The 27,142-nt window shown below is 36.6% G+C and overlaps 1 protein-coding gene across 34 annotated transcripts in view; it reads right to left on the reverse strand.

Annotated features, from left to right (window-relative positions):
* The window catches only part of EPB41 (erythrocyte membrane protein band 4.1), a 204,173-nt gene that overhangs the window by 32,234 nt on the left and 144,797 nt on the right, over positions 1-27,142 (reverse strand). For 5 of the 34 annotated variants that reach the window (XM_073793222.1, XM_073793168.1, XM_073793165.1 and 2 more), the window contains 6 exons: positions 25,071-25,127; positions 24,865-24,906; positions 23,814-23,876; positions 18,994-19,170; positions 17,168-17,218; positions 15,720-15,827 (listed from right to left, as the gene is read on the reverse strand). The exons of 1 other annotated variant lie outside the window; for it this stretch is intronic. In XM_073793222.1, the coding sequence (XP_073649323.1) occupies positions 15,720-15,827; positions 17,168-17,218; positions 18,994-19,170; positions 23,814-23,876; positions 24,865-24,906; positions 25,071-25,127 (498 nt within the window). Of the gene's footprint in view, positions 1-15,719; positions 15,828-15,876; positions 16,784-17,167; positions 17,219-18,993; positions 19,171-23,813; positions 23,877-24,864; positions 24,907-25,070; positions 25,128-27,142 lie in introns of those variants that run through there. 28 more of the 34 variants (XM_073793158.1, XM_073793225.1, XM_073793215.1 and 25 more) reach the window with 20 other exon arrangements.

Here is a 27,142-nt window from a genome sequence, read left to right on the forward strand (position 1 = left end):
TCTCTATTTTATAGATGAAGAAACGGAGAGGGTAAGCAAGTCAGACCTAGGAAGTGATGAAACTAGGGTTTAAACTAAGGTCAGTGTTTGATTCAAAAGCCCATTTCTTCCCATGGCAAAAGAAAGTATCTCAAGTAGGCCCAAAGGACATGTCCTATTATGTTCAAAAGAATATACACTAAACCTGACTATTCTTTTGGGAAGCACAAAGTTGTCCAAAGTCCTTAGCAGAGTCTGGTTTTAGTGGCCGACACCATACTTTGAAATATAAGGAGAAGGCTGTAAAGCCAGAAGAAAAGATTGGGTCAAAAAGAAGATCTAAAATCCCCATGACGTAAGACACCCACAATTTGGCATCTAACGTGAGTGAGGAATTTTAACTGACAGTGCTGTGCCTTTGGCTATGACCATCAGCATGGACCACTGGATTATATAAGATTCTGCACAGCTGCATATATCAAACTGGCCTGGAAAATTTAAAGGGATCTTCTCAAGGATATGAATAAATATATGACTGCGTCTGCACCACCCACAGTGACAGATAAAATTGAGATCTGATGTGCTGCTTGTCTGGCCTGATGCAGGATCTATAAGAAGGATGCTACAATACAAAGACCAGTTGCCTGTATAAAGTACCACAAGGCTGTCTAGTTGGTTTCAAGAATATGAGAAGGGGGACTTCCCTGGCGGCGTAGTGGTTAAGAATCTGCCTGCCAATTCAGCGGACACGGGTTCGATCCTTGGTCTGGGAAGATCCCACATACCGTGGAGCAACTAAGCCAGTGCATCACAACTACTGAGCCTGTGCTCTAGAGCCCATGAGCTACAACTACTGAGCCCGTGCGCCACATTCTCATTGTAATGAGAAGCCCGTGCACCGCAACAAAAGAGTAGCCCCCGCTCGCCAAAACTAGAGAAAGCCTGTGCTCAGCAACGAAGACCCAAGGCAGCCAAAAATTAATTAATTAGTTAATTATTTAATAAAAGAATATGAGAAGGAAGAATGTTAGACCAATATTTAAGTGAGCAGGAACATTATTTGATTGAAAATTCTCAATTTTACTTAAAACGTCAATGGTTCCTGCTAAGTATGATAATTCAGAAATCAAGAGATTTTTTTTTTCCCCTAAAGGCTTTCTCTTGAAAATGACTTATTCAAATGGATTATGTCACAGGATCACCAAATCCTGAGTATGTATGTGACTTTGTGAGTTATAAATAACCTCTCCCTTGACTTAGGGATTACAGATATTAAGAGCAGGATATGGGTGTTTTATAGGTATTTTGCTGCTACTCCATTAAATGCAATCCAGAGTCTTTCGTTTTAGGTTATTTTTGAAGGAAGGGATTTATATATTTGAAGAGACTATTGAGAGAAGTACAGTTATGCTGACAAGACTCTCTTATCCTATAAGCAACACAATGAAAATAAATCCTGAAAATCTTTCTAAAATTTTGCCACATAAGCAAGAGCCATATAAGTTTTTTTCTGGAGGGCCTATGTGGTAATTTTCCCCACACACATTTTGTCCTTGTTCCTTGCTTAATGAAGTCCAATTTTACCTTTAGATGGCAATAGGAAAACAATTCCTTTCTCTGTTAAAAAAAAAAAAGAAAAGGAACCTGCTATTGTCTCATTTTAGCTTCCTATACATTAAAATCCTGGGGAGGCAGTTAAGGACCAAATGAAGAACAGCAGCTTTTTCCCTGCCAACCTTGTCATATGATTTCAGGGTCATACTTTCATTTCAGGACCATGATTAGATTGTTGGAATAAGGGAAGAAGGCAAAAATGCTAACTTCAAAGACTAAATCCCCCTCTTAATAATATATGCTATGTTTTATTTCTTACCAATTTAAAAATTATATTTTCCAATGTGTGTAATTATATACATGAAAAAGATGTCAAGGTATACTAAAATATCAGTAGGGGTAGGACTGCAAATAATTTGATTTCTTTCTTCGTGTTTTTCTGTATTTCCCAACCTTTTTAAAATGAATATGCATTACCTTTGTAATAAAAATGCTATTAAATAATTTTTCTTATGCAGGCTTTTACACGGGTTTCCTAATGAAGTGGTCTGTAAAACCCAAAGAGTCTGGTAAACAATTTATGAAGGAAGTGCTGATAAATCCTTAATATACTCCAAGCCTTTGAAAACAGTTAAAAATAAACCTTAATGGTTTCCTAAATGAAAAAGTAGTTAATGGAAAGAATGATAAGAAATGTCAGTAACTGGTAAGTAGTATAAAAATTCTCTTTTATATGGAGAATGTAATATAAAACTGTAGTAATTTAGTGAGTGGATTTTGAAAGTCAAAGTCAAGGGTGATGGACAATCTATCTGAGTGGAGAAGAAATAGCTCAAATTTAAGGTGTAGCTTCATTACATTTTGTTTAATGCTTTCTGATTTAGAAATGGCAGGGATATTCTCAGGAATATGACTAAAAATATGGTTGTATCTGTGAGTTGTCACAGAGTTTCTGTGAATTTCTTATTAGACATCTGCTTCTGAAACAGTAAAGACACTTAAGGAAAATTATCACTCTCTTGCCAAAGTCATGATAGCAACTGGGAATATAAAATATTAAAGTGTCCAAGACCCGATTTGAACATTAACTCTAGATTAGTGATATAGACTATAGATAAACACTATCATACTTCACATCAGAATGCTTTATATTCCTTGTGTGTGTGTGGTTTTTTGTTTGTTTGTTTTGGCTGAGTGCCCTACACCTCAGGCTGAGACCTTCTTTTACTGAAATTAAGTATAAGACAGCAGAATGAAATGACCAAATTCAATAAAGAGTTGTTTAATTGCCACCTCAGAAGAGAATCCTCTTTTAGGTGCTTTTGAGATAAATAAAAGAAGGCAGTGATCCATTTTCCAGGGTACTTAGATTTAGCTGAATGAAGGTATTAACAATGATATGTACAGATAGCAGTTACATATATCTGCATAATAAACTTAGGGCTGTGTGGTGGTTGGGCAATGGTGGAACCCTGGGGAGAAAGCAAACTTTTATCAGAGCTGGTCAGTAAGCTTAATTACAGTGTCTTGTTATTTTTTGTGCCTTCTCAGGTATTATAACATTACACTAAACACTGGAATAAGCCAGTCAACAATGTTACTGAGTCCACCATTAGCAGAATTAGACAGCTGACAGGACAATTTTAAAAGAAGGAAGAAAATACAGTGATATCAGTTACAAAGCTAACTTCTAATGAGAGTCTTGGAATCAATATATGTTTAATATTAAGTTTTCAGGAAAACCCTTTTCCTTCATATTCTACTCAGTATTTTCAAAGATCTATTTTTAGAATATCTGTGAAAATTTTATCATCATATATATATGCATGTTTAAACAGACATTATAGACAAATTAATAAATATGGGTTTTCTTACTTGCTGAAATTATACAAGACAAATTTTAAGAGAAGGGCAATTAACATGCTAAGGTGACATTTTATTTTATCAAAATGACTAAATTGAGAAGCAGGAAACACAAATGATGACTGCAAAAGAATTTTCTTAGTTTGGCCAGACCAAAATACAAATTCTCTCACTAAATTACAGAAATATCCTGTCTTAACCCACTTTACCAGTGCCATCTTAAATAGTCTCAAACATTCCCTTCCAAATCAGCAAGAGTTTCACTTTTACATAAATATACTTAGAGGCTCGAGCACAGAAAACCAAAAATACTTTCTTTGATGAAGAACAAATAATTATTAGAATTATAAAATGTCATTTGGTTTGATGACAAGGTGTTTTTGGTTTGTTTGCTTTTGGACACCAATCTAATTTTCCTCAGACCTGGCACTTGAGGTTTGATTTAATTAATGGGAATTTGAACTATTGATCTATTTAAATATCCCCAATAAATACATAAAGGAAACAACTATTTTCTTCTAAAAAATTCAATTCTTTTTATTGAATGATTTTTAAACCAGGAACCAGATTATCCCCAAGGCCAAACAAAAGCCCTGAGACTCTCTGTCTCAACAATAGGAAAGACCTCATTTCTTACTCTCATCTTCTGGTTCCTACTGACTGAAAGATCCTATTTCAGGTTCTGGGACATTCTGTGAAACAACCTGAGGGATTTAAGGCAAGTTAAGGGCAGTCCAGTATTAATAAACCAACTCATTAGTGGTTTGGGGATCTTAGAGCACCATTGTTAATACCTAGTTTTATAAGTCATTAGAGCCTCACAAATTCCAACCCTCTCCTTAATTCACTTTCTGTAACTTTCATCACATTTTCACTTGGGGACTAAGTGACTTAGGATATAGCTGTGTCATAACAGAATATCACTGGACTGAAACATGAAAGACCTGGATTTAGCTCCAGTTCTCTCACTTAAAAACTGCTTGTTCTTAAGTAGGTCCCTGAGCCACTCTGAGACTCAATTTTATCACATAAAGCAAGAACACCACTACCGGGGCTTCCCTGGTGGCGCAGTGGTTGAGAGTCTGCCTGCCGATGCAGAGGACGCGGGTTCGTGCCCCGGTCTGGGAGGAACCCACATGCCGCGGAGCGGCTGGGCCCGTGGGCCATGGCCGCTGAGCCTGCGCGTCCGGAGCCTGTGCTCCGCAACGGGAGAGGCCACAGCAGGGAGAGGCCCGCGTACCACAAAAAAAAAAAAAAAAGGAACACCACTACCTACCTGATATGGTTACTGTGAGGGTTAACTGTGCAGAGTGTTCAAACTGAGGTGCTAAGCAAATACTAGATATTACTTGTCATTATACTATATTTCTTAAAATATTACTTTTTGCAAAGAAACATGAACCAGAACCAGTCTTTATGGAAGTGTTTCTTGAGTATCCAAATTAGCCAACCCTATGGATTTAACTAAGGCTGGTCTTTCAGCTAAGCACGTTCTGAGCCAGGTTCTCACTATATTTTAGAGGACATCACCAGGTAGAACTTAGGAAAAAACTGTGATAGAAGATAAGAACTAAAATTGATACACTATGAGGATATTTAATTATTTCTGAGCCAAGATTCTCATGAATAACACTGGATAGGCCATTTTTAATAGTTTTGAGAACATTTCTGATTAGTCACAAAATTTACAATCATTTTAAAGCTTAATAGATTTATTGCTGTTTCTAAGCCCAAAGCATATCTTTTTATGCTACGACCCACAGATTCTGCTTCCAGAAATTCCTAAGTTTTCTGTAAAAAGAGACTCTGAGATTTAGCATACTATCTCTATAGTCACTTTACCCAATGGAACCCTAAATCCACCACATCTATTAAACTACCATTGGTTTTCACATTCTCTTCATTCTATTTTGCCATTCAATCAAGTAAACTGAGAGTTAGGACTAACCTTGGAAATACTGCTTAACGGTATGATCAACTCTGTAATGTCACCATCATCTTTGCAATGACTCTGTGGCCTATTGAAATGCAAATACTTCAGGGAAGGTTAATACATTAAACTTTTATCAGCGTTCCTGTATGTCAGGAAAAATGGGGGTTTGGGGATTCGTTAAGCTTATATAATTAAAAAAATAAGTTTTGATAAGAAAAAAGGAGTGAGCAGAAGGTGGCAGTGGGATTAAGGGGGAGGGGTGTGCACAGACACACATACACCCACAGAGCACATTACCCTTGCTTTGCAAACCCCGTAAGAAATGCTTTGTACTGCAAATGCCCACAGAACCAGCAGGAATCGAGGTTATCTTGCTAAGCACAGAAGGAAGATACCCAGCAGAAGAGTCCAGCTCCTGGTTCTTAACTAAAGTAAACGATAAATATTACAGTCACTTAAATTATCAAGATGTATTTAAATAATACCCCCAAATGGTCTGCAACATGCAAACTAAAAAATGTAGTAGACTCCAATCCTGATAAGATCAGTTAATTGCGAGTGCTTTGTTTCCACATACTTCTCTCTAACAAAACATGGCAAGTTTATGTCTCAGCAAAGAATGGCTTTAAGTGCCTTGGGGAAAAGCTCTAAAAAGCGAAACACATGTCTTTATACATTTACTATATTATCGATATTTGTAATCTTATTCCTATTTTGAAAAATTAGTAATATCGGTGTTTCCCTTGGTTATAAAATAACGCTAGCCTGGTGATTTCTTTGTTTGTTTTTTAATTTGTTAAGTTGAAACAAATGCTTTTAAAGGGGCACTTGCAATAAGAGATAAATCAGATGTGGTAATGGCTTCTTTTGTAAAAGCCATGTGTAAACAGCACATAAAGATGACAGGTCAAGCAGCAGCAGCCCATTCTTCAGCCGAAAAAGGAAACAAACGAAGAAAGGAGAACAAAAATTACCAAAAAGAAAAACATCCCCTGGCCCCTCCACCCCCAAAACCTTCATAAATAATAGTTTTGATACACTTTCGGTGGAAAACTCACGTCAACTGGCAGTTTAGAAAAGGACGTTAGAATCACAAATGCTCAAGATGGGGATAAACTAACAACAGAGTAACCACGTGGCTAGCAAAAGACGATTTTAAAATTCTATCTTTCCTCTCTAGTGTGTCATTCTTAATCATGCAATACATTTCTCTTCAGCCTAAATTTTCTCTCTTGGCTATATCTTCTCCTACATTTTTTTTTTTTTTAATAAAGTTGCTAGGCTACTGGTCCCTCCCTGGCTAGAAGTACATCCTTATAGTGCTCACTAGCTTCTCCACAAAACTTGAGTCATTTTCATTGTCCATTGCTATTCTCTGGCATATAAAAATTACATCTGGATAAAGGAGCTTACTTAGGAAGACACTGGCCTTTATTAAATTACGGTTGGTAAAATTGCCTATTGTACGAAAATCAAAATCATTCTATAATGCAGCCTTTTACAAATGCCAGCAAATGGAATTTGGCAATGACAATTATCCTTCAAACATAGTTTTCATCATTTCCTAAATAGTGCTGTTATTAGATTATCCCCAGAATAGGTGAATGTAAAAGCAAACAGCTGTAAAATCGGTGCCTGATGCAAAATTTTAACTATTAAATAATAGAAAATTTTGCCTTAACACTGCACTCACCAGCAAGGACTCCACAGATCAAATGAGTGTTCTCAAACCTGAATAGAGCTATAGAAATCAAAGTGATTGAGCATATATGAAAGGTTATACTAAACATGTCTAGGAGACCAGACGTGACCAGTCAAGTTTATTTCATTATACTAAGAAGGGTTGAGTTGAAGAGTTGAAGAGATGGAGATGGAAAGGAAGGGGCTATAACCAGCACAAAAACTCTGATCATTTAGTATGGAACACAATTTAATACACTTGGCAAGATTTCTCAGAAGTCCCAATTCCAAAAATGATTAAAGCCACAAGCACTTAAGGAAAATATTATATCCCAATTTGATATCTAGAAAATAGCACCTTGATTCCACAGAACTATATACAACAGAAAACGATGACTAGATATTAATTAGCTGTGTCTTCTCTTCCCCAAAAATCCTATAATAATGAAATGGTTTTCCATGTTAACATTTTCAATAAATTCCTAAAAGGAATGTGGCTTTGGAGAAACACTACAAAATTTTGTATTACTCAGACATGGCAACAAGGTACATACTTTGTGCTAGTAAACAGACCACTTCAAAATGTGGAGTGTTGGTTTTAAGTAATCACCTGGATGATACAACAGAATCTAGAACTGTGAGAGTAAGATAAGAGACAAGGTTCACCAAGGTGAAGTAAGAGATTAAGCAGTGGACCTTCTGTAAATTCCACATTATAGGAGCAGCTCTCCTCATGCCCACACATCCACACCCACTCCATCCTCACTCTTCAATATGATCAGAGAGGCATTAATAACTACTAATTTGTAGAGTGCTTCCTTTTAAAACAAAACAAAACAAAAAAAGACAAATTCAGCATATTAAAAATGCTTCTAACAGATGTGACAATTACATGTGTTGTAGTGACTGGTTAAATGGGTTAGAAAAAAATTATTTTTAAAACTTCGTATAAATAAGTCAAATAGTTCCAAAGCTGGTTTAAAACATTAATATTCTCAGAAGTGAACGCATGTGAATAAGTCATCTCTGTTTTAGGACTGAGCATAATACTGGGCCACACAAAAGAGTGAAAATATGGGAAAAACAAGAGAATTTTTCTAGAAAGACTGGCTGACAATATCTCTTGCTGATCTGCTGAAGCAGAGGTTCCTTCCCCCCCTTTTTTGGTAGTGGGTCTGTCTACGTGCAGCATTACTGACTCATTTCCTTAATGATTAGTAGCAACCAGAATCAGATTTGCAATAAGATTTATTCGTAATAATTTTACATATTAACAAAGCAAATAACATGAGAAAAATATCAAAGAAAGTGTTCCAAAAAGAGAAGTTCTTAGCAGATTTCTTTAGGCTTAAATATCTTGCTCAACTGCTAATGGATAAACAATTTATTCAACCGTGAATCATAGCTAAAGGATCCTAGACCAGGGGGAAAGGAACATAGATTGAGGAATGTGTTAGAAAGCACCTCCCAAAGCTAATTACAGACCAAGGAACCCTCCAGAACACAACCAGTCAACTAGGGAGCAAAGACACCTCTGAAAGCATAGAATTTTATTTTATTCTGACTTCTTGGTAAATACTGCCCAAATCAGCCCTGAAGTAGGGAACTCCTCTCAGAGAAATCTTTATTTTGAAAGAGGAACCCTTCTAAAATGTTTCCCTTAGATGCCGAACCTTAAATTTATACACTATGGTGTACCAAAAATTTAGAGTGAAAATCTTCTTTACCATGTTCATTAGATATCTCTAAAACCCGGCTAAAGAGAAGGTGAATTTGGGATTTGTTTCTTTATTCCTTAGGGGGAGATAGAGGCAGACCCTTAAAAACCAAAAAGAACAAAGGGGTTAGCTGGATTTGTCGCTGAACATGTTAAGAGCACAGTTAACACAGAACAATTTGGAAGCTGACAGAGGCAGGCATGTTGTGGTGGTAAAGATATTTTAGATTATTGTTCAGGTGTACCCTGGCTGCCAGATAAATAGGAATGAGTGCCTTGTCTTTTGTTTTCCATTTCTAATCATAAACAAGACCAAAAACACTTCAACACTGAATGAAGATGTTAAGATTTTGACTACAACTTTTCGAAACAGTACAAAGGCAGAAAATCTAACTGATCAGTTCTGTCTCTCTAGACCTATGTCGGGAGTCAGCAGCCTACAGCCAGCAGCCAAATCCAGCCCTTTCTTTGCTTCTGTACAGCTATGAGCTAAGAATGGTTTTACATTTTTAAATGGTTGGGAAAGAAATAGAAAAATATTTAGTGACACATACAAATTATATGAAACTCAGATTTCAGTGTCCACAAATAAAGTTTGACTGGAACATATTCATGTTTCTTTATTTATCGTCAATGCTGCTTTCACTCTACAATGGCAACGTTGAGTACTTTTGACAGAGACTATATGCACTGCAAAGCCTAAAATATTTATTATCTGGTCCTTTACAGAAAAAGTTTGTCAACCCCTGGTCTGACATACAAAACTCTTGATACCACAAGAGTTTGATATATTTGGTGTTTTTATATCATATAAAACACAAGACAAATGTATCAAACTGCTCTCTGAAATGTATTTTAGATAAACGCAAAATGTCAAATAACAGGTTCTCTTCATGGTATCACACTCCCAAGATGTATTTACACATATAAACAAGTACCCTGGTCTCGATAATACATTCTATAGTGAAAATAGTTGATTATTACTGTGGTAAATGGATAAGAGCTTTTAACTGAATCAAATTACAAGACATTAACAAGAGAGACTGACACCTATCATAGAAGTATACGTAGATTCTTTGAATAAACCAAGGACCATACTACAGGATTAATAGGCGAGACAGTGGCTTCCGGGCCATATATGGGTTTTTTGGGCTACCTGCATGTACTGATTGGGCACGGGGTGATTACTTTGGCACAAACTTGTGTCCTAATACAAGAGATTCTAAGTGAAAAGTTAGACTTTATCTGTTACCATGTTACTAATTATTTAATTCAATTTAACAAATATTAATTATTCATTATATATCTGAGATACAAAGGTGTCTCTGGCAAACAAAGATAGATAAAACAAGGCTTCACACCTCAGAATCTCACAGTTTTGAGGAGACAGGCAGAACTAAAAGAGATGGATTAACATTTCAAATTTTTAATATCACTTTTTCTAGTGGGGCTCTAAGTCAAAACAGAATGTTAAACAGAAAGTAAGGTTCCATAACTGTATCATATCAAAGTGGTATAAATCAAATCATGTGAGGGCTATTATAGAGGATGTAAAGGTTAGCCAGGCTGTCAGAGAAGGCAAGCAAACTTAGAATGCAGGCTCTGGTGGTATGCTGCTTCAGGATATAATGGCAATACAATCTTGTCAACAGATTCTGGGCTACAAGAAGTTTCCAAAGCTACAAAACTACCCCACCCCCTCCCCACCAACTCCTTTATCTGAAAAACAAACAAAAAACCCCAAGTGCCTGTGTGATCTATGAAGAAGCTAGGATTTCCAGGAATTCCAAAATGTTCTTTTAGAGAGGGCAAGTCACTGGGAAGGGACATAAAACTGAATAAACCATAGGGAAGCAACCAATGGGCAACGGAGCCAGAAAAAAAAAGAGCTGATAAAACAAGAAAAGCTAGAAAAAGAAAGGAAGAAAGCAGAAGGATAACATGCTAGGAGGAAGACTGGGACAGAACTGGATATCAGATGGTAAGTTATCTGAGGGCAAGAACTGTGACTAATTGCAACGTGAGAGTTACTTTTAACTATGGTGAAGACCTTATAATGTGGAAGATAGAAAATTCTTCAGAATGCCTCCATTTAGAACCAAGAAGTGAAAGCTACAGGGAAACAGACTTTGACTTAATACATGAATGATTAATATCTAAAAATTTGGGATGTCGAAAGACATAATGTGCTATATCTTGGGAGATGTTTAATCACAGGCTGGGAGACCACTTGGTCTCTGAATCTCTAAATGAAAAGGTACAGAAGAATCAAGCATTGGAGGGGAGAGGAGTTGGATTGAGGGCCTATCCAATCCTAAAATTCTGATAATGCTGCCTCTTTGAAACCCATCCCTGCAATACGTTGATTGCCCTAGAGGGCAATGAATAAAGAATGGATAGAGTAACCATGTTTTTCCTTTAATTCTTATTCTCTGTGTTTTGTTGAGATAGGATTCTATACATATGGAGACTCTTCTTTAAAGAGACAGAATTAAACTGCGTCCTTTATTGATTTGGGGGACCTGAAAAGATAGTTGGGACTCTGTGCCTTCCCACCTCCTTTAATCTTTAAGATTAGATTTATTCTGTTATTTACCCCAAACAGGATTTTGACTATGATAAAGGGAAGGGCTACCCTCTAGGATATCAATCACAAAAGATTAGAAAAGCATTCCTAACGTAGATGTTTCCTCAACAATCTGTCATCTGTACATTTGGTTAGGCTATTATTAAAGTTATTTAGCTTTCAGCCTTTATTTCTGATCTGTGGGAGTAATAAACTACTCTACTTTCTCTTCTCTTTATTTTTCAAGTTCTAGTATGAAAGGAATTTCGTTTACAACATGAAATACTCCATGAATTTGTAATCGCTGATCACAGCTACCCCACCCCTCTTCCTGTTCCAGCCTAACTTTATATGGCTTTCTTACTTTAACAACAACTTCTTAACCGTTTCAGGTGTCCATTCCTAAGGTCCACACCAACATGTCTCTTTTTGCATCACGTTCTGATGCAGTAAAAAGGAGATCCAAGGGCATGAGGGATAACAGCAGCAGAAGTGAGCCAAGCTTACTGATACTATTCCCAACAGTGTAGAGGAGGCAGATGGAGTTATCCCACAGATAAGAATAAGGAGTTGTCTCCATTTCTACTACCAAAATTACAAGCAACAGGGCTCATTTGAGTGCAGTGGAAAAAAGCAAAACTTCTATGTATAATAGAAACAATATAATAGTCTTCCGCAATGTGATAGAGAATGCTGTAAAAAAGTTTGGGATTTTATAATTTCTATGAAGATGAACAGAAGAGAAGGAAACTTGGTAGAAAAGTTCTATATATCTTTACTATGCTCAATACTCTTGGCAAGAAAAAAGCAACATTGAGAAAGTGTCTCATATTATCTTTGAATTTTCTGTCTTCCTTTTGTAAATACATGATCACTAGGTAAAGCCTAAATATAAATTTTGATTGGTAATGCCTTCAAAAAATAACCAAACCTCTAATGTGTAGGATGTCTTATATGCTTTTCTATAGGAAATATTACAGTAGTGACTTTGGAATGTAGGAAGAAATGAATTGGCTTATATCCACAGAAATTTCAGAGTAAAACTTACAATAATATCTAATAGAAAGAAACGTACTAGGATCTAGGGTGGCAACGAAATCTAGTCCACACATAATCACTAGTCTCATGTTAGTCAACAGAGTCAATATCTTCTCCCTTCAAAACTTTTACCAAAGATATAAACAAGTAGTAGAATTGACCCATGCAAACTGAATCTCCTTCATAATCCATGCATTAGCATAAGAATATGGCTAAAAGACAGGTCCAGAATATAGAGGCTGGATTTATCTTCAAGTATGGTCCACTCTAAAATACCATATGGGTAAGATGAATTGCTTAAGAGTACAAGGAATTTTTAACTTTAGTAGTTTTAAGTGTTTGGCCAAATATCAATACAGAGTAGATGGAAATCAACACAGCTATTTAATTGCTTACTTTTATTTTTAAAGATCCAGGAAGTTAATGTGTTTGTTTTTTTAATTTCCAGTCCCCAAAAGACCAAGAATTTAATGACAACCAGAGCTTCTGGTTACTGGAACATGTTACAGATTCATTCTCATGAGGAAGGTTTGTCTCTACGTTACTAGGTGGAAATCTGGGCACCAAGTAGTTAAGTGAACTTCCCAGAGTCACCCTAGAAATGACTAATAGCAAAACCAAGGCAAAACCCCCAGACTTTTTACTGGTCTGTATTAATACCTTTAGTCCAAATTGTTTTTCACTCATCAACCTGCTGTTAAGAAGCTGAACCAGGGTAAAACCAACACACAGTTATTTGGATCTGTCTCTGGTACCAAGAATGAAATGAGATGTGAGAGGGAAACCAAGACTATTTACAGCTTTATGTTATACATATTGGCAGCAGTGAAAAATATTTTTCCTCTGATAACTGTGACGGGCATATCTTTTGAGCCTGCATTGGCCAGCTTATTAGTCCAATACGAAGTATCAGCCCTTCCCCTCTCAACCATTCTCACCCTATTAACAGAAGAAAGGGCCTCTCCTTTGATCATCAGTAAGGACCTCTGAGGGCTCCTGCTGCACTTCAGAAAACCGAAAAGTATTCTTGGCTTACGGTAGACTTTTAATGGACTTGAAATAACTCCAATACAAAGAGAAACAAAACTCAAGGGGACGTTTACAATAATAATTAATAAAATGCTACGTACATGGATGAAAACTGGAACTATAATCTGAAACAGTTATAAAAGTATCAACAAAATCCTAAGATTATTTCCTTTTTAGTTTCTTGAAAAAAATTCAGAAGAATCTAACCAATGCCATAGTTCTGTTATTTCATAAGGAAAGCTCTCATATCTCTATTTCACAGATAAAGGGGAGTACTGAGGTTGATCACTTTCTGTGTTAAAGAATGGTTCTGCAGGGCTTCCCTGGTGGCGCAGTGGTTGGGAGTCCGCCTACCGATGCAGGGGACGTGGGTTCAGTGCCCCGGTCCAGGAGGATCCCACGTGCCGCGGAGCGGCTGCGCCCGTGGCCCATGGCCGCTGAGCCTGTGCGCCCGGAGCCTGGGCTCCGCGACGGGAGAGGCCACAGCAGTGAGAGGCCCGCGTACCGCAAAAAACAAAACAAAAACAAAAACAAACAAACAAAAAGAATGGTTCTGCAATATTTCAGGTTAATTTGAGGTCTCTTTTTTCTTATTATGAGTGCATCAATAAATATGCTTAATTACAAAATATTTCTTATAAACAGACATAGCCTGTGACATGAAAGATATACTCATACAAGATTTTAAATTTTAACCTGCTTCTCACTTCTTTCCCATCTTTTTGGATAGCCTATAATAACAGAGTAGCAGTTTTCAGGAAATACCAGAGAATTATTTCTACATGTCTCCAGAGAAGATAGAATAATAATAATGGGTGTTGAAGGACAAAAGATTCTTGGCTTTAGGGTTCTCTTTTTTTGCTCTAAGACACCGTCATCTTAAAAACAAAAAGTCTTGTTTAGAAGTTACATCAGCTGGAAGTGTTGAGAAGTAAAGTGCAATAATCTCAATTTGATAACTCTATGAACTCAGCTTTCAAAACAAATATTTGAGACAACATTAACCAAATCATCCATATTGGTACATTCAAGTGCCATAGAAAGCAAGCCACATGCAAGATTTCATTAATAGTGAGGGGAAAAAAAAAACAGGTTAGGTATCCGAGTTGTGTTGTGAAGAGAGAGCACACGCATATTTACTTCAGGTAAGCCTTAAAAATCAACATGCAAACAGAAGACACATACTTGTCACGACAGAACCTTAGCTCACAAGGCCATCAATGAAAAACAATTGATTTCAACACACATGTAAGAATAAACAAGTCCAAAGTCTATCAGAAAAACAAAATATATCGATATCTATTTTAAGCTTATCATAATGGCTAAATATTGCTTCTAGCAATATAATTACTAACTCATAAAGAAGTAACACAGTATTTTAATTCAGAGAAGGGTATGTTTATGTACAGACCTTGAAGAAATTTGTTATTCCAGGACTTTTAAAGATGGGCAGAGTAGTCTGGAAAATTCAGCCCTGGCTGGAGGCTAAAGGGCACCAGCACCATTTTCCTTAAACCATCAACATTATACTTGTGAAAAATGCATTTAACCTTTGCAGATCTCTTCTATACACCAGGCAGGATAAAGTTGTTTGTCCCTGTACGTCTCAGAAATACACATAAGAAGGCCACAGAAGTCAAAAGCCCTTTTCCACAAAAGGCCTTTGTATATATTGGTTTGATATATCAAGAAAAGGAGTGGTTATAGATTCACAGATTAAAATGTATCATTTTAAGGCTTTTGAAAGGTTAGCAACTTGAACTTTTTTCTTAAACTACAGAGCCCATGCCCCACAAATAGCTATCGAAGATTAGGAAAATATTCCATCAAATGTTTCTACAGGATATCCTGCTTTCTGTGAAACACTGGAGAGGAGTACATAGCAACAGTGAACAATAAGAACATGCAGGATAAAAGAGTTAAAGCTTTTGGGGAAAGTACCAACCTGCCATATGCTTAAATCAGATTTGCCTAAACTTGTTAAACTTTGGTGAGGAAAACTGGCTTGAGCAATGCATTGCTACTCCTTTGTACCCCATGATATATATTCTACGAAGAGTAACATTTTATAGACAGAAAAATGATCACAGGCTCTCCCCTAGGACAGTGAACTACCAAGATCAGAGGGCATCACACAGGAGATAACACAGTAGAAGCGAACAACAAAGTTCAATGGTTTTAGTCTTGACATTTCAGATGAGCACCCTGTTTTCCGATCACAGAAAGACCAACCACCAGACAGCCAATGCAAGAACCACGAGAAAAGACATCACAAAAGGAATACGAGGAGATGAAAAAGTACTAGAGTAGAGGTGGCACTTTTTGAGAAACTTGTGATCCTCAGGGATTGGAATAGAAACCTTGGGAAGAATTTCTTCATTTTCTTGCTGGGGCAAGGCGCTTTCAGTAGATCTCTCTTGCCTCTTAATTTTCTCTTCATCCTGCACTAACAGAGCACGTTCCTGTGTCTGCTTTCACGGTAGAAGATCAAGAAAGACAGAGAAAGATGAACAAAATGACAGATGGAAAATGCTCAAAAATGATACTTGGGGATGTGCAAAGGATTTGGGAAGATCTTTTGGACACTGTATTTTACTTTACTTTGGCAATTATACTGGCAAAGTTTCTATAACACAGTAGGGTACTCAATAGGTAATTGAATGAATGAATGAAGAGTAGAAGTCCTCAAAGTTCAAGGAATCACTGGACTTCCTTAGTTATAGTATTTATTCCTCCTTTAAGGATATTCACACAAATTTTCGGTCATTTTTCATTGCTTTGGTGCTGCCAATTTTCCTTAGATCAATTGGGCAAAGCCAATAATGAAGCATTCTTCTTGCCATCAGAAAAGTTACTTTTATTACAAATAGAATGGCAGAATATAAAATGTTATCCTCATATCTCTTCATATGGACTTAGAAAACTGCAAGAGTTCATTCAGTATGGCAATTAGCTTTTGCTCAAGGGAATAAAAATCCTAATCCTATACATTTCTAAGACTGCAAAAGAAAAACGAAAGTATAAAAGTTTATATGAGCCTCCAAGGTCTATCAGAAAAAAAAACCCAAAAACCATAAACCAAACTCCCACAAATCTCAACAATTACAAACTCCCTCCCCCTTTCAGAATCATGATTTAAAATAATAATAATGACCATCATGAAGGTTTATACAACACATTAAGCAAATGGTTTTGATACTTTTAAGGAAAATTATTTTTTTCCAATTGTCCAATTGAGAAATTTTTCTCCCCTGGCAATTTCTGTACTCTGCCATCCAGTCAAGACAGATGTTTTCTATGAAAGGAAAAACTTGGCTCTAAGTTCTCTTAGTTGAGCCAGCCTTCTCTGATCTGTTTGGAAGTTCAACACTGGTTCTTTGCACACCCCTAAGTGATACGTATCAGGGAGAAAGTAGCTGGGGGACTGGTCAGCAAAAAAAAGGAAAAAAGGAAAAGAAAGGATGCAAAATTATAATGATTTTTAAAAGAAAATAAGGGGGAGAAGAAAGACAACATAAAAAGAATAGGGTACAATTAAATTCGTTTTTCTCTCCGAATACATATTTATATCTTCATGCAGCTTTTCAACCAGCCATGCGCCGAAATAAGCAAATTGAAAGCTGCAAAATGCAGCAGCGAAAATGTTATGTGTTAGGTCAAAAGGCGGTGAGTGTGAATTTACCAGTATAGCCAAAAGAAAAAAAAAATCACTGAGCAGCTGCTGTTCAGTTCTGGGGGAATTATCTGCTTAGTGCCATGACAAGAGCAAATTCTGATTGAGAAGCACAAGTCATAACAGCAGCATTACCTCTGGCCCACCAACCTTTCTTTCCGAGGGAAGGACAGAGGTTTTCTTCACCTGGTCATACACAAATTATATAAAATTCAGTTGCCTTGCAATGTAACAACAATGCTGTCAAAGGTGGAAGAGGTATCCCCAGAGAACAAAAATATTGTCCTAATTATTAAAGAAAAAGTAAGATATGCCAGGAAGTAGAATTATCCTATATAAAAGGTTATCACAATATAGTTCTTACTTATTGCATTATTCATTTAGAGGGGTAGTATCATAACCCTAGAGCTAAAGTACTCCCTATTGATCTAATTTAATTTATAAAAGTCATTTCTTTAAAGTCCACAGAATGAAACAGCCATTCCCAAAACTAGCCCTAAGATCGTTTCTGAAGGGTTTCTATTAAGACACAAAATATTTTCTGGAAATGGAGACTGGTTCAAATTTACCAAACCTCATCCAAGAGGGTACTAAGTTACTTCTCCAAAGTAGCTGAGTATCTTTTATTACTTGCACAGAATCAAAAAGAAAACTTCTAGAAAATATGCAGTTATGGTTTGTAGATAGGGTTAGCCAGGCGTGGCAGCAACAAGTGCTTTATCAGGGAGCCATAGACTTATAGAAAGCAGTCACTGACTCAGTTCAGGGTATATGCTCCAGATTTGGGATACAGAACTAATGTCCACTTAGACCAGAGAGTGGAGGCTGAGAGGACAGTGAATAAGAACAACTGCATCCTATCAACCCTGGTAACTCTCTCTCCCTGCCCATCATTCAGGAATTCTCCAGCCTTCTTGGTGAAGCTGGTTCAACTCTATTTGGAGAACTGTTAGCCAATTTTAATCACATTTTGAAAAATATAAAATGTATCCTTTGTGAACCAACTTTTATTATCTTCTCCAGTTCCAGAAACTAACAGTAAGTTGGATAGTTTACCATGAACTCTGAATATAAAAACAAATTTTAAAAAAACTATTAAGACATCACTTTACCTTTCTTAACTAGAATTGCTATTGTTTTGGGAGGAAACAAGCATATAATTTTAAAATCATTACACTCACTCACTGAGTCACTGTGACTAGTTAGATACATACTTAACCTGTATAGGGTAAAGGTTAAGTAAAGAATTTTTGAATATGTGCTCAAGGTAACTTTTAAGATATTCTCATTACACAGATTCAGGTGTAGGATCTCTAAAATGGGTAATGACAACAATTATAGAAAACGAACAGCCTCTAAAAGGTATCTCTTCCTCTAATTGTGACTATCTTATAAAACAGTGTATTAAAAGCTCGATGTTACTCATAAAGATAAAATAAATCATCAATAGTTCTTCTAAGACTGAAATACAATCATTAATACTTGGTATTCTGCATTCTCTGGCTGAGGTCTCCTTGGTTTATTATATAATTGTGGTCAACCATTCCAGACATTTCTAAGTTGTGCAAACGTTCAAAGTTTTTGAAAAATGCCTATCCCGTTCCAAATTTTGACCTTACTAAATTTAGTAAACTCTCTGGTCCCTGAAGTCACAGTTTGAACATAAAGTTCCACTGGCTTCTGGTCAATTTGTAAACATACACTAGGCAGAAGCATGCAGCTGCAGAGACAGTTCTCAGGGCCCAGTCATCGACTGGTAGCTCCAAATGGCCCCCATAATTGGACTGAGTAGTCTACATGACTTAAAACAAGTGTTTGATGATGAATGCTTTAAAGCTGGAATGAATTGGTAAGACACCAAAGCTAAATTTCAGCTCTAAACTTTCAGATACAGATTATCAATATACAAAAGCATTTATCTCACTCATTCTCACAACTGGTCACATGGACAAAGTACTCACTCCTTCTCCTGTAGGGATCTGCCCATTGATGTTAAGTGTTCGAAAGGGAGAGTGAGTGGATAAGCGTTTATCCCATTCACTAGGCTGTGGTTCTGGTACAGATTCCATGAAGTTCTTTTTCAGCTCACTGATGCTGGCATGATGTTTTTTGATCTCTTCTTGACTTTTGTCTAAATCCTATAGTTGAAAGGACAAGATGCAAAACAATAAATATTCAGGGAAAAAAACAACACCAAGGGGAGCCCATCATAGACTATGGGCACTGGTAGAAAATACACCACATCCAGGATAGATGTTGTTAATCCATAAATTACATTCAAATTGTAAATATACAATATGGTATATTTGCTTCTTTTTTTTTTAACACAGTGCTTTTCTTGGAAGCAGTGAAGCATCGTAACCCTATAGCTCTTAGCAGTTATATAACCCATAAAGAGCTCACTCCTTCATTTTACAACTCTTCTTCCCATTACGACACAGCACTAGATCTCCAACTCCTCATCCCAAGCAGGTAATCCCACAACTCAATTAGCCTCAGCTTGATAGGAACTGATTTAGGCTCAGCTCAGGCAGGATGGAGATAGCAATAGAGAAGGAGAAACTGTTAAACGAAGGACATGGTGAAAGATTCAACTCCCATCATGGGTTGCCTTGCCTTGGTGAGTTGCAACTGTACAGTATCCCTCTATTTCTACCTGGAGATAGTTTTGCTTTCTTACCACTAGGTGACTGTTGCTGGGTTTTGGTAAACAGGAATAGCCCTTTCTCGATACAAAAATTTATTACTGAAATTCCTGGCTCAAGCCTCCAGAGCAAGTGGTTACTATCTCTGAATAATTACTCAGGGGTATACAATATAATGGATTTTTTTTTCTTTGTCAATACTATCCACACACACTAAAAGCCTTATGTTTTGCAGCTTCTGACAGCTTCACTTCATCCCTCAGTACCATTCAAACTAGGGACCATCTTCCAGTAACCGTCAATGGATGGGGAGTGATTTAATAAGAACTTGTCAAATACCTTATATGTCTCCCTGATGACTTAAAATAACTAAACTGTTCCAGCAGATGTGACTACTGGACAACTAGGGGGAAACTCTCACAGGCGATATTCCAGGGAGAAATGATCAAAACGAGGCTAATAAAGCTGTAAATAATATGAGAAATAACATTCAAGTTTATGTAACAGGAGGCATAAACCAACTTTCAAGAGACTTGGCCAGAAATAATCTGGGAAATACAACGTGAAGACAAAAACTCAAATATTCTTGGTCCAACATATTTCTTCAAAAAAACCCTCAAAAGATCTATGCTTGAAATCAAAACATGTGGGAGCCTGTCACTTGATGACTGCTAAAAATTCTGTGTTTATTATATATCAAGGCAGCTCTGTATCCAAGAAAAGCATAATACTAAATATATCTCCTAATATGCTGTGTGAATTTGGGGATTAGACTTTTTTTTTTTGGCTCCGTGGGAAACAGCCTCATTTGGCGTTGAGGGTTGGGGGGAGGAATTCATTTAAATAAAAAATTGTTTTCAAAGTTTTTCCTGGGGCAATATAGGCTGCAATTAAGTAAATTTTTTTCAAAAGCAATGTCAAAGAGAAAACAGTAGAGGAAAAAGAATCAGTGAGGCATATGACACAATTTTGATTCTGGAGATATTCATTCAGAAAATTCATTTAATAGTCTATTCTTTTTATTTTTGCGAGACTGAATGATGTTTATGTGCTTTTAGATCAGTCAGAGAGAAAACTAACCCAAAAAGGGCAATCCTGCAGCTCCCCCATAAGAGTACCTCTTGCCTGCTGGGATGAAATGTGAGTACAGCTCAAGAATATGGGCTTCACCATGGGGAAACAACAGTTTGCACTTTTGTTCTAGCTGAAAGCAAGAAAAGCATGTTTACTAGCTAAAGAAAAGCAGGAACAAGGTCAGTCAAAGACTCAGTAGTAGGCTGAACAACTGAGACCCATCAGGCATGGAAGGCTCTGTGACCTAGCTCCTGACAAAATCAAATCTGCTTGGGCCAAGAACTAAACGTATTTGAGAGGGTTAAAGGTGAGAATGGAGCAAAAAAAAAAAAAAAAAAAAAAAAATTATTGGGCTTCCCTGGTGGCGCAGTGGTTGGGAGTCCGCCTGCCGATGCAGGGGACACGGGTTCGTGCCCCAGTCCGGGAAGATCCCACATGCCGCGGAGCGGCTGGGCCTGTGAGCCATGGCCGCTGAGCCTGCGCGTCCGGAGCCTGTGCTCCGCAACGGGAGAGGCCACAACAGTGAGAGGCCCGCGTACCACAAAAACAAAAGAAAAAAAAATGATCAAGAGAGGCTATGATAAAACCATAACTCTCTGGGTTATTAGCCTCTTACTATAAAAGAGTGGTGATTTGTTACTTGTCCTGCCTAGCATTTGATTGGCTTGGAACCTGAGAAAATAAATGTTCCAATAAAATCAGCAGCTTCTGAGGGAGGTTTCTCCATCCTTCTTAGCTGGCTCTGTTGGAAACCTGTGGGGGCACAGAGTTAAATTAAGATCTCAAAGGGACCTGCTCCAAATAGAATTTGTCACAGAAACTTGCAACAGGTTCTCACTGGGAGATGGAGGAGGAAACAGTAGATCTAAAAATGAACTCGACCTTATTTGTGCCAGAACAAAGCATTAGTGGGGGTGGGGTAGGAGTAGGGGGAGGAGGGAATGCTTGAAAAAAAATCTGCTAGAGTGACAGATAACTTGAGAGAACTTCCCTAAGCGGGGGAAAAAAACTTTTACAATACTAGAGAATGATGGTTAGCCAAACTACTTGGGCTGTTTTCAGATTAGACACTTTCTGATGCCTATCATCCTATAATTTTAGCAGCAATCAAACCAAACATTTAATTAAGTAGAAAATATTCTCAAAAGATAGTTAGTAGTTTTAATTTTCAAACACACACTTATTTAGAAATCCCCTCTCATGGCTGTCAATGAAATACTGGGAAAAACGTATCACACACAAGGACTTTGTGAGTCTCAGAAGCCATAACACACCTCATTGAACAAAGGACAAATATATGATTGGTACTGCAGGTTCCAGTTAAGAGGCAGAATTACAGATGGACAAGTCAAGAAATAGGCATGTTTGGAATTGGGAGATGTTACATTGCTGAGTATAAGGAGATCAACTGATATCTGTTATTCTCCCTAATCTCAGAAGCGGAACCATTCAGGTCTAGTTTCAGCTATGCGCTAAAGCAAAGAGATCTAGTTACCAAGTTTGAAATATCCTAGGGTCCAGCCTAAGAAAACTTCATGTTACATGAGGTAAACATATATAAAACACTTGGTATTGTGCCTACCACACAGTACATGGTTAATGAAAACTAGCCATAATTTTTATTTTTATCAAAGTATCTTATACCTAGCAGGCGCTTAAAATATATGTATTGACAAAGAATAGATGACATTAAGTAATTACTGGATGCTGTTAGAGTTCTATCTAAAAAAGTTGCTTCAAACATCCACTTCAATAATATTTACCATTACATATGTTCATCTTTCAGGTCTCAGCTTAAGTGTTACCTCTTCATAGACAACTTCCCTGTCCATCTTATTTAGAGCAGGTCCTTTTTATTAGCACAGCATACTATTTCCCCTTCATAGCTTTTATAATAACTTGTAATCATTTTATCAGTATTTGTTTACTTATTTATTGTTTCTCTCTTCCATTTGTCCCTACATTGGATGCTTCCTGAAGGCAAGAATGATTTATCATCTTCCTATATAGTTACATTTCCTTTATACTTGAGTTAAATCTCTGATGTCAGAATTTATACCCATTTCTTTTGGTTCTGTCTTGAGTGGAGTTGTAAGATAATTAGATCATTAGCTTCCAGGTAAGAGTTTCTGAAGTGTAAACATGGCCTGTTTCTGTATAGAATAACTCCAATTTCCTTAATTTTTCCTCATAGAGTTCCTCTAATCTTCTAGTTAGTTTTTTCCTTATCCCGTGTGGAGCCTGACACTAGATAAAGTATACTAATATAGGCTTGGTGAAAATCTGACCGATATTAAATACAATGGGAGAATGACCTTACAATTCCTACAGCACATAGTATGTTGCTATTTCCGAATGGGAAAAAAAAAAGTGTAGTTTAATAGAGTTAGATGGACCCTAACACAAATCCTAGCTTTACTGATTTACCAGCTCTATAACCACAAGGAAATTACTTAATTTCTCTTAGCCTCAATTTTCTCTTTAAAATAAAAATCCCATACCCATAGGCTTGTTTTATAATTAAACTATCTAATATCATACTAACTACTCATTAAATGCTAGCCTCCCTTCTTTCCTTCCTGTATCTTACTTTTTTTTCCCCCTGATTATTCTTCTGTCATTTTTTTGGTATCCTCAAAAAGTTAAGTCCATTTTGAATTGTGATCATTTCTCCTCTTTTTCCACATTCTCCTGATTCAGAAGATGAAAAAATTGTATAAATTTGATGCTTGAAACATACAGAAGTTTATACTCTTGGGCAATTCAAGGAACTTTTAAACAGTTCTTTCTAAAAGTGGGTAAAACAATGGAACCATGGGATGCTGAGGTAGTCCCAATCATATATTTTTTAGATAAGTATGAGAGATGGAAACTAAAGAGTCAGAAGTAGAGATGGTTGCATATCTTCATGTTTACCAACATGCAAAAGCATTTTAAACCTAAAATTCTCTCATGCAATGGCATGCAAAACCAAACGCAGCATAGAAAGAAGAAAGGGAATCAGCAAAGAATGCAGAAGGTTACAGGCAACCAACTGAAATAAGCTTCAAGTTCATACAAACCTCCAACATTAAATTGCTATGTCTGATATAAATGTTTTCACCATCTAGTCTCTCTCTCTTTTTCTGTGAAAATGAAAGAGGGAAAAACAGAAAAGCATAAAAAATTAAAATGTTGTTCTTGCGCGAAAAAACTGCAAATTGGCAAACCAAAAAAATATTAAAAATTAAATGTCCATAGCGCAGCATATGCCAACATGAAATGGTCACAGAACCACAAGGACACACAGAGGACACGATTACCACTAGAAAATGGATGACATTGTTCATGAATGATGGAAGAATGCGACGATGTTATTTAAATAGACAGTGCTCCTGGCTTCATTGGCTTCTTACATAACAAGCTGCTTTATGTTCCTCTGTGAGCTGTCTGAGGGTTACCTTAAAATGCGTGACTTTAAGAAGCCTTGACTCTCCGTGTTCCATGGAGTAGGGAAATGCTTTAAGACATTATTTAGCGTTTTGGACATTATTTCAAACTTAGTAATACTGCAGGTACGTACGGCTCTAATATCTTCCTTAAGAAAGATCTAAGGGCATTTTATACATGGTCAATCAATATTCTATTCAGTAAGAATTGATTCATCCTACTCTATGGTTGGGAAGAATGAGACACAGAACAGCCAAACCCATAATTATTAGCAATACTGGGAGTTGCTGCTATCATGGTTTCCATAATAAATATGCATAAAATACTGTCAACGATTCCAAGCATATGGTACCACTGTGAAATATTTCTTATAAAGTTTAAATATAAAGGATAGATTTGGCCTTCACTAATTATTTCATTCTGTTTAAAAATATATTTTCCTACTGGAAAGTTTATTTTAATGAAATTTTTCAATATATAGTATAGGATTATAATTTCTTTGGTATACATATGTATGTATATGCATATATATACATAACATGTGTATATGTATACCTGCTATTAGAAAGTAATTTCGGATTAAGAGAAATCAATGAAAAGAATGGATCACTGTCTTTTTAATGCACTTTGAAAGTCAGCATGGGTGATGGTAAAGTGATTTTGTGAAAGTGAAAAATGGCTAACCTTCCTCATTCTTATCAGATCTTCATTTTTTTCTGCAAGCTTCTGTTTTGCCATTATTAAAAAAAGAAAGAAAAATGATAAAATATTGGCTCATTGAAGTTTTTTTGAACCTTCAACTTATAATTTTTTTTTAAGGAGCAGGGAGTGGGAGGGAAGAAAAAATTGGGGAGGGAGGGAAAAGGAATAAGTGGCCTATTGGCACAAACCTGTATTTGGTCACCATTTGAGGTGGGTACTGTGACCTCGATGTGGGTTTTTTCCACCTACATTTAAGAAATAAAGTGGTAAAAACATTTCAGGTTAGTAGGTTTCTATGAATAGCGTCATTTCCAAATCAGCTGCATCTTTAGGCTGCTTGTGAAATAAGCTGATACGTAATCATCATGATGCAGTCTTACGGGGGTATTACAGGCAAGGACACTGCTCTCAAGAACAATCTGTTAGTTCACCATCACATTCTCAAAGCTGAAGAGGTAATATGGACAACCAAAGGATCAAAAAAGAAAATTAAGGTAATTATTCTATTCATGAAGAGAATATATTTATACTTATTGATTAAAAAGTACTTATTAAAAATAATAATTTAGACTTTAAAAAGTCTTTTGTTTTGCTTTTTAAAAATGATGTAGAAGTATCTTAAATAACATAAAAACAAATTTACAAATGAAGATACCAATGTATGACATACATGACAGAAACAAAAAGAACATCTTTACAGTTTAGAGCACACATAAAATAAACCACATATGACACCAAGCAGGTAAATACAAAAAATTTTGTTAGTTGATCAATATATTTAAGGAGGCAAGTTTAACCCTTGAGTTTATTAGACAACAACACATCAAAATAAACTCAATCCAAATTGTTACTGATGCATGCAATTACTTCCAAGGCTGATTTATAAATAAGCACACACAGGGCTCAGCTGCAACATTCAACACACTGTAATCTCCTCTCCAGGGAGTTGGAGCCCATGTGTTCGGTGGATGGAAAAGATTCATCCTTAAGAACAGGAAGAGAATAACTAAGGCCTCCTGCCTGGCTTTGAAATACCTTTAGCAGCAGTCATTTTATATACCCAAAATGGAGTAAGCATAAATTTAAAAACCAAGAGTGATCAATGCCTAAAGCACTGGATATATCAAAATGAGAAAAATGTTTTTATTAAGTGTCAAATCAATCACCCTGTATCATTACGTTCTTTACAGAACCTCATTAATCTGTGGTTTTGATGTACTCTTTCTTTCTTTTTTTCTTTTTCTGGCCGCTGTGCAGCTTGCGGGATCCTAGGTCCCCAACCAGGGATCAAACCTGGGCCCTCAGCAGTGAAAGCACATAGTCATAACCACTGGACCTCCAGGGAATTCCCTTGACACATTCTTTTTAATCACACTTGGGAGCATTACCTCAGAATATAATGTCATTGTGCTGTTTTCTCTAGGACTGAATGTAAAGAACATAAGATGATACCAACCTTTGTGACACTGTCAAATCATAAGCACATCTGGCTACAGTCCTTTTAACTACTGGGGTAATTAAGAATTTGGGTTATTTCTACTCTGAATTTCAGTAGAAATAACTGGGATTATTCTGGGATTATTGCTGTGTTGCCATTAACAAGTTATTTCACCTGAGTTTTAAGTCTTTTATTGATAAAATGGAGATAGTATCTTCATAGAGTTGTGAATGCTTAGCAAATGGAAGTTTTCAATTATTTTGTAAAGCTTAAATTACTTGTTTCAATGAATGATGACTTCTTGCTTTGGGTCCTTAGCAATCCAACAGCAAGAAATTGAGAGCCTCTACTTCAATCTAAGAATGGAGACCAAGTAGCAACAGTAGTTCTATTTATGCTCCTACAGAGAATATCAATGGAGATAAAGATGTACATGAGGAAAGGTACTATCTCCACACCTGCAAAGTAGGTCTTGTCAAATGACTCAAGATGCCAAAAAGCTATCTCTATCGGGCACCAACTTAGTGTTAGGCAATGAGATTTCCACAATTACAAGGCTACTTTATTACTACTGCTGCTTTATATAGTAAATACAGCTTCAGGCAAATTCCATAATTATTTTCTAACTGCTACAAATAAAATCAACTCAGAGTCACCCTTAACTCCGTCACTACTATTACAGTAACAGAAGGTTATCAGAGGTGGCTTTCAGTCTGCTCTCAATACAAGTATCTCAAAATTTATTTATATAGAATTAACTGGCAAGAAGACCCCCCAACTGGCACTTAAATGGTGAGCATATAACAGGAAGTGATCTCTCCA

This window comes from Tursiops truncatus, chromosome 1 (genome assembly GCF_011762595.2).
Source record: "Tursiops truncatus isolate mTurTru1 chromosome 1, mTurTru1.mat.Y, whole genome shotgun sequence".
Classification (NCBI taxonomy): Eukaryota; Metazoa; Chordata; class Mammalia; order Artiodactyla; family Delphinidae; genus Tursiops; species Tursiops truncatus.